The sequence below is a fragment of the Branchiostoma floridae genome, chromosome 4 (assembly GCF_000003815.2).
Source record: "Branchiostoma floridae strain S238N-H82 chromosome 4, Bfl_VNyyK, whole genome shotgun sequence".
In the NCBI taxonomy this organism is placed as follows: Eukaryota; Metazoa; Chordata; class Leptocardii; order Amphioxiformes; family Branchiostomatidae; genus Branchiostoma; species Branchiostoma floridae.
Genome location: NC_049982.1, coordinates 31240929 through 31249331, shown reverse-complemented (window position 1 = coordinate 31249331; position 8403 = coordinate 31240929). Strand labels below are relative to the sequence as shown.

Genomic DNA, 8403 nt, shown 5'->3' with positions numbered 1-8403 from the left:
GAGCGGTCACAGGTAGCGTCACTGCACCTCGGTGATCTGCTTCCTGAGGCACATCTCGGCGATCTGCTGCCTGAGGCGCATCTGGGGCAGAGTAAGACGTCTCCCGGCCCTAGGCTAGCGCCGCCGGTTTTGCACACTTCACAGTTAGGCATAACTGAGAGGGAGGGGGGCGCCCTCAGAAATCTGACCGGCAGAAATAGTTCCAACGACGACAATCGTGAGCGACTTGGATGTGCAGGGTACACATACAGAAGAAGCACGACTTCGTACAACTGAGGAAGCCAAATAGGCTCATAAGAGCACAAAAAGAACTGGTGGAAGGACTAAAAACAGGGAAGCTTAAATTCCGCGTCCTTCACCGAGCGACACCTAGCGACTCAAACCCTGTCAACAACCCTAAACACAATACCACCTTTCTACCTGTCCATACTAAAATATTTTCTGTTTTATGATGCAGGCCCGTTGTCGGGTTACGACAATGAAGAGACTCTCAGAAGCGACTGTCCTGATGACATCACAGACAGTCACGTGTACCACGACATCGACGAAGATGACGTCAGAATCAACAACGAACAGAAACGTGCTGGACAGTCAACTAATACGGCGGCAGGTGCCACTGTGCCCGTACCTTTATCCGGCGATATCGTCGATCTTGGTGCCAACCCAATGTACAGCACCGGTGACACACAACAAGCAGACAACGGAGGTAGTAAAATTCTTTTGTTCCTTGACTTCTAGTAATGATCAAGAAAGCAACTGTAGTACTTCTACTATGACCTCTCCTATGACATCAAACTTTTGCAATCTTGAAAAAGCTTTGGAATCTGCATTTTTTACAAGTCAGCTAAGGCCATGCACATACTTATTAACAGTTTGTGTTGTACAATGTTGTCTGACTATGTATGAATACCAATGATTTGTCTTGTACTAAATGTTTATCTTCCACTGCACGAAATGGCCTCGAACCCTGACAAATACCTAGTACGCTATTTTTTTCTGTCGTTTTCTAAGTGGATACAGTTAACAGGTGGATCCGTAGTTTATACGAAAAGTCCAAATGCATTTTCGTGTGTAGGGAGGATTTCACGCCGTTTATTTCTTCACCTGAGGTACCCTCACTATAGCTGATCTCCTGACCGTCTTGCCCTCGAGTTCCTACAGCTACAGACAAAGACAAAGACAATACAAGAAAAAAATAGACAAATATTTGGGGAATTGACTTAAGAACTAGAAATACGTATGTCAACAGAAAGAAATTGCATGAACAAACGTAGAGTATTGTCTACTAACAGATAACACCGATGAGGAAGACATTTGTGGCCGCTGCAAGAAGACTACCCGCCAGCGCGTCTTCCGCGCTGTTATCATTTTCATCGGTGTAGCATCCTCTTGTTGGGTATCAACAGCAATCATCCTGTATGTCACCGACAACAAGGAAGAAGGCCTCTATTTGGTTAGTCACCTTCATCGCATGTCACATGTATTTAGCTAGCCTGTGTTAGGCCTACGTCAAATTTCCAAACCGGCCGGAAGGCGTTTGGGAACGAAAAGAATGATATAAAAAGTACCAATTTGAAACTACACAATGTGTGAAGTGAAACCATGCCAGCCATCTTTAACAATTTGGTATCTGATAGTTTTCAGTCTATGAATAGTCGGCCCATGTTAGCACATATGCATTAATCAACACAATCACAATGTTTCATATTCTCATGGCTTAGAGGTGCTGGCTATCAAACTTCTAGTAGTGTGAACAGTGGCGGTTAAAAAAGTTGACCTAATAAGGCTGTTTTTAGGAACCTTTGTTTATATTTTCTCTCTCTCCTTCTCTCTCTCTCCTAGCCCCCTAGATCTGTGACGACCGTTTCATTCGCATGGAAAGTGGCAAATCACTCAACATGTACTAAGTTGTCTGCAACTCCAGTGCAGCTTCTGGACAAGGGCTTCGTTCCTTCATCAATGACGTCAACAATCTCATCACCATTTCTGTCGACCACAAGAATGATTGAAGTAAGCGAAAGTGTAATTTTTAAGAAAAAACTTTATTCTCCAAGTAGAAATGGTGTTGACCGGAATTTTCGACTTACTGATTCCCTGTCTTCTGTAGCTGTCCGACCCAATCGCTGTGGACACGTGGCGTTCGGTACGTGTGACGTCGGCAATGGGTCAAAGGTTGTCTGAAGTCTATATCGCCCTTCGTCCCGGTTGAAAGGATCATTTGACCTGTTGATGTTGTCTAATACATTAAAAGTCGCGTTTTCATAACAGTTAAGCTAGACAGCTAGAAAAACAATATTAAGCCAGTTTGTAGTTGTTGTTTTTTTTTCAATTGAGGAACAGTTCATTTTGCCATAATGTATTTGTAATCGCACTGATTCGGCCAACTTGGATTAATTTTCATGTCAATATACAAAGTGATCTGCACTCTACATACAGCAAGAACCTAATGCTCAAGCGCAAAAAAAAACACAGACAAAGTGAGTTTCATCAACACACAAGAAATAACCACGAACGTGTATTCCTTACCTGGAAGTAAGGAACGTTCTCTGAGATAAGATTGATTAAAAAACACGGTTAAAGCGATCTAATTTTATCTTTTACTTGGACAGGATCAGGGTCTCGATCAGAAGATTACGACCACATTGTCAGAGAAGACCTCAACTGACGCTTCAGCTACAGATGCACCAACCGACGTAAGTCAAACGTTACGTTTCATTTCTTACATTTGCAGCACTTTGAATGCAAAGTTTAAAAGATTCAAACCCTACTTGAAACCATACGGGCAGTGCACATTGGTTGTTTTTGTCTTCGGTGTCTAGGACACGGTATTGTAAAGTGGAGTCTACTCCTTTTCTTCTACCACCGTTTACCTTCCCAACCGAAGTCAGCTACCCACCCGAGAAAATAAATTCGTTTAAAGTGACTAGTCAGGGATCCAACCCTTGAACTGTCAATCTTGTGTCTGCTCACCTATCCACTCGGCTATTCGACGCCATGATGAAATGAAAAGGGAACACTTGTGTGTTTTGACAGTGAATGAAAGACACTTCTTGACTATGTCTTGCATTTGGAAATGCTGATAAAGGTCATCGTTAGATACAGAAATGGTATCTGAAAAATATTTAACTACTATTTTTACTGCGTCTCTAGTTATCCATACACATTACGTTGTCATCAAGGTTGACCCCCTGTGACTAAACTCCTGCAGAATTTGGAATTATCAAATAAAGATACTGAAACATCCATTAGGTCGAGAATTCTTTTTTTTCCTGTACTATTTACAGAATGATCCTTGTGAATGGATCCCCGCCAGGGGCTGGGCTCCTGTTTAGGCTATTGTACCTACCGTAGGCCGGGGGTACCTCCATGGTACAATGGATAGGTTATTCAGGCTATTGCTCCATGATTCGTCCTCTTTTGCCGCCTCAGCATCTGAAGGTTACCAGCACGACATCTAGTCCAGGTGCACAGACAACGGATCATGACGGTACGACAACTGCACTTTCAGAAGTGATCCCAACTAGCACCATGGTAAGTCCTACAGTCTTTATGAAGACACGATACAAAGACCATGCAGTTTAAATGACAACCAATAACAATTTACTGTACATACATGGCCTTTCGCGCTAATAGTACTACAAACATACAGGTACATTGTTAGTGGTGATTTTGTGCATACGAGAGGCATTCAATAAGTAATGTCCCTGACCCATTTCCCATAGCAGGAGATTAATGAAACTTGGCACAGTTATTAGTCTTTCTCTTCATGGGAACCACCCAGAGTTTTACATTTCTCCCATCATTTGATGTAGCTCTGGACACCGTTCTTGTAGGACACCCCAGGTTGGTCCTCCGACAGATGCCTCAGCAATGGCAGAAGAGGGACGACCAGGTCTGGGAGCTGTTTCCACAGACTTCCGACCTTGTTTGAATTCAGGATGCCAGCGTTTTACAAGGTCACATGATGGGGCATCATCACCATAAGTTTTTTTCATTTCATCAAAAGTCCCCTTTGGTGTGCGTCCTTTCAAATACAAAAACCGGATCACTGCGCGACACTCAACTTGCTCCATTTCACACCTGGTCTATTTCACACCTGACTCAGTTCAAACACCAGTAAATCAGTAACCACAATTAGTTCAGAGCTGTTTTTTGCAACATAACCCATAGAGAGATGACTCATTACACATGCAAAATTTCATCTAGATCAAACAACTGGAAGTGGGTCAGGGACATTACTTTTTGAATGCCCCTCGTATAGCAACCGGACTTTGCCTACTAAACTAGAACATGGGCTCTAAAACTACTCCATGGTCCAATGTATAAGTTTTTCCCCTTGGTAATGTTGAATACAAAGGTTTATATGCTGCTTAGAAATGTGATTTTTAGTACTAGTAATAAGAGCAATTACGATACAATATGATTGGCACTAATATTTCACAAAAACTACAAACTACCTTAAAGTGGGTTTTGTCTTGAGGTTTATTAGAGATATAAAACATGACAAGTTTCTTGCTTAGCTGTGCGGTTGTTATGTGTCATCCTGATTCATCATGTTGTTTTTCACAGCTTATTTGTAATATTACAAAGACATAATTATTATGAATTTAATATGTTGCGTCTTAAGAGAAATTGCCTGAGACTTAAGTTAAGTTAAAAGGCTAGGCGGTATTTAGTGATTCTATAAAATCTTTAATCGTTGCCAACATGTTAGGTTTCAGCCATTCACTCGATGGAAAACAACACTGAACATAACATCTTTTGCGTTTTAACTTCTTGTAGCAGTCTAGCAGTTACGTTTACAGGGGCAGGGCATTCAAATGGCACTCCAAAACTCAAACGGACCCAGTTGGGAGGTTTCAAGTGTAAAATAACCATGAAGATGCGTTTGTTATTCATAACCATATTCAGACCGGGCTTTTTTGGTCATCCCTGTACGGGGGGGGGGGGGCTTTTGAGGCCCCCCACTTCTAAGTCCTCTAACTTTTGAACGACGTGTCGTGTGGCCCCCAGATTTTTAAGAAATGATATAGACAAAAAATCCGGCAGGTATGAGACGTTTGACGTTACGTTGACGTAATATGACGTAATTATGACGTCATCAATTTGATTGTATTGGCCGGACCCATGAAAAAGGGGTATTCTCAGAAAACTTCACGTTTTGCTCCAAAAATGTAACAGCTCGTTCTGGCGTTCTGGCGTTAGGACATCAAAGTTGGCGCAGGCCTCAAAAGCCCCCCCCCCCCCGGTCTGAATAGGGTTAAAGATGTGTTTCATGTGTTTTCAGGATTTCAATTATGCAAACTAATTTATGTGACGTTTTATCCGATACAATATTTCCTCAGAGTTACCTCTATTCAGCGACACCATTCTATCTTATGTGTAGAGCCAGACTGAGTGTCACATACGACAGGTAGTGGGTGCTACCTGGAGCTGCTTAACGTTTCATGTTCATGGCTAGTTACTTGGGCAACTGTTATTTGGTGTATATCATTATCCTGTATTTCCATCTTTCATCGACATAATTAATGGGTAAATTTAAAAAAGAAAGAAGAAGACATTTCATAAGCTCTCAATATATAATAAGCAAGTTCATGTTTATAAAAAGTTCAAAATTTGAATTGTAAAATAACAACTCTTTTGCCTATATATTTAATTTAAAGACTATCATAATTCCACCAGGTGCAATTATACCGCCACGTGAAAAAACCTTAGTATAGAGGTCTTCCCATGATTGTCTTGAGCACCGAATGTTAGATATCTTTTTTCGGATATTTTGGTGTTGAAGACAATCTTGAGAAGTCGTCTATGACAACGTTTTTTGAGGTGGCGGTATAATGGCACCTGGTGGAGTTATGCGAATGTATGTTAGGCCCTTTGCAGTTCCTAATTAAAGGGGTAAAATGTTTTGAAATCAAGTTGTAGTTTCATATTGTCTGTTGTGCAGTTTCCTCGTACCACTAAGATGGATGAGACGGAATCGAGCAAGAAGGACAAGCAAATCTTCTCAACCACGAAAGGTAAATATATTTGACCAACAAGTAGCTTTGTATAAAGTGCCTAGTGGCACACAGGACAGCAAGTTTTCTTATTGTTTCTGTAGCAGGGTGTATTCTTTCAGGGGGGGGGGGGGTGCTAGCCCTTACCTGTCAATATGCTTGAGGCTTTTTTTGAAAATGGGACCCCTATTTTACGTGCTTTCCTTCTGAAAGTCGGGTGCAGACCCAACCGAGATGTCCTACGACGAAACCGGGTTCTGAAAGTTACCAACCAATTCAAAGCAGTTGCTTAATTGTTGAGATGACTCCAGTTGGACTGCAGGTACATTCTTTGTTAATCATATCGGAATCTAGTGGAACTTGCATGCAAAAGCCAATGCATAGACATGCATTTTCGAGTGGAATCTGATTGTGATGAATCATTCGATGATAGAACATGTTTTGCTTTGTTGGTGGTGAATCTTATAACCATTTGGCACTTTTTTGCAATCATAACGTCTGGGAAGTAGGGTCACTTCCGACTGTGGTACTGTTTTTGTTTGTGTTTGTTAGTGTTGATCCCATAATACAAGATCATTTTCATGGATTTGAAACAATGTTTGTATATGTTAACAGGCATTTATTGAGACAACCCCCCCCCCCAAAAAAAACGATGTTTTCTATCCTACCTGTTGTGTCAGGTACTGCAGCACTACAAGATATGCCCTTCCGGAAAGTAGAGGGGTACTTATAGTCCATGGCCAGCTAGAAAGTCTTCCCTACGAATGATCCCTGCCAAATAGCTGGGATTTATTAGGGGAAGAAGGAAATTGGAGGATCACTTTATATAATTTATAACACATATACAATGGCTAGTGCTATGGCATTAAAATATTTACAAAAAAAGTCAAAGTATTTCAAGCAGGCATGCTGTCTTCTCTTTCTTGTTGCAGAAAGCTACAGCGGACATATTTACGTGGACTCGGACAAGATCGCTTTTGGCGGAAAGGGGTCAGGACCAGGACGGTTTGAGAAGTCTTCGGGTGTCGTTGTGTCTGCCGACAACGAGATATTCGTGACAGATTCAGATAATTATCGAGTCCAAGTCTTCAATGTAGACGGGTTCCATCTCCGGTCCTTTCGCACGGTAGTTCCCAATGACAATGCAAAGAAAATGTACCCTCGAGACATTGCTATGGACGGAAAGGCAAGTCTGTGGATTGTAGGGTGTATTATTTATGATCTTCATACACATGCAGTTGGCGTGGTACAATACAACCGTGGTGACGGCATGCCAATGACTAATTTCAAAATAGAGGATTACGGTTCATCGACTCCTGGCATTGCCGTGAACGTTCATAGAAATACAATAATCCTGGCTTTCACTGACGAAATTCTAATTTACAGACCGGACGGCTTGCTCAATCATAAGTTCAGAAAAGCGCAGGGAGACTCCAGATCATTTGTGGCATCAGACAAGGATCATATCTACGTTAGCGAGGAAGATTTTGTCCAGGTTTACGATCACTCTGGGGTTCCTTTGTTTAAATTTGACGATGGAAAACCCCATGTGGGTACGGTTGGTTTGAGGAATCCTGCGGGTGTTCTTGTGGATTCCTTTGGTCACGTCATAGTGGCAAACCGAGGAAACGGCCGTGTGGACATGTTTACCAGCCAGGGTGATTTTGTTCGCACCTTGGTCACAATACTAACACCCACGGGTATTGCTATAGGGCCACGTGGACTTTTGGTGGTGACAAACATATATGACAACACGGTCACCATCTTCCCACCCCATACTCTATTTCTGTAATGATATCAGGTTTTTGCAATTGTTTATATTTTTCCTGGTTTGTTGTTTGTTTTGGCGTGTGCCACGCCGGATTTTCTGGATATTAGGCATGTGATTAGTTGGTACTGAGATCTCGTATGAGTTCACTTTTTTTTAAAACTCAAGACGTAGGGAAAGACCTCCCATGTGTTGGAAAGATCAAATAGTAAAAGACGATGGATCCTTATAGCAGCTACACCGAACGTTATGCTCCTGGTTACAGTAAGTTGGTTATTTATCTCAAATCCGGGGAAGGACAATTTTGGTTAAGGCTGCAGTGTTGGAAAGATCAAATAGGAAAAGACGATGGATCCTTGTAGCAGCTACACTGAACGTTATGCTCATGGTTACAATAAGTTGGTTATTTATCCCATTTTTGGTTAAGACTGCAGTGTTGGAAAGATCAAATAGTAAAAAACAATGGATCCTGTACAGATCTTAGAATTTATTGCAGACTACACCCTGAGGTGTAACCAAAAAGAAAAAAAATACCATCGATGCGAAATGCAGCCGAAACAGTGAAAGCTGCAAGCAGAAGTCCTGTTAGCAGGGTAATTTTTACAGGGTGGGAATGTTGGCCCTTCCCTTTAATGT

General features: G+C 41.8%; 1 protein-coding gene across 1 annotated transcript; it reads left to right on the top strand.

The window, feature by feature from the left end:
* Positions 1–230: 230 nt before the first annotated feature.
* On the top strand, positions 231–8076 carry LOC118413779. Its single transcript, XM_035817311.1, has 8 exons — positions 231–372; positions 458–706; positions 1293–1453; positions 1843–2010; positions 2610–2693; positions 3430–3531; positions 5948–6020; positions 6932–8076. Exons 1-8 carry the CDS (start codon positions 231–233, stop codon positions 7789–7791), a joined length of 1839 nt encoding a protein of 612 aa, XP_035673204.1. The 3' UTR covers positions 7792–8076.
* The last annotated feature ends 327 nt before the right edge of the window (positions 8077–8403 follow it).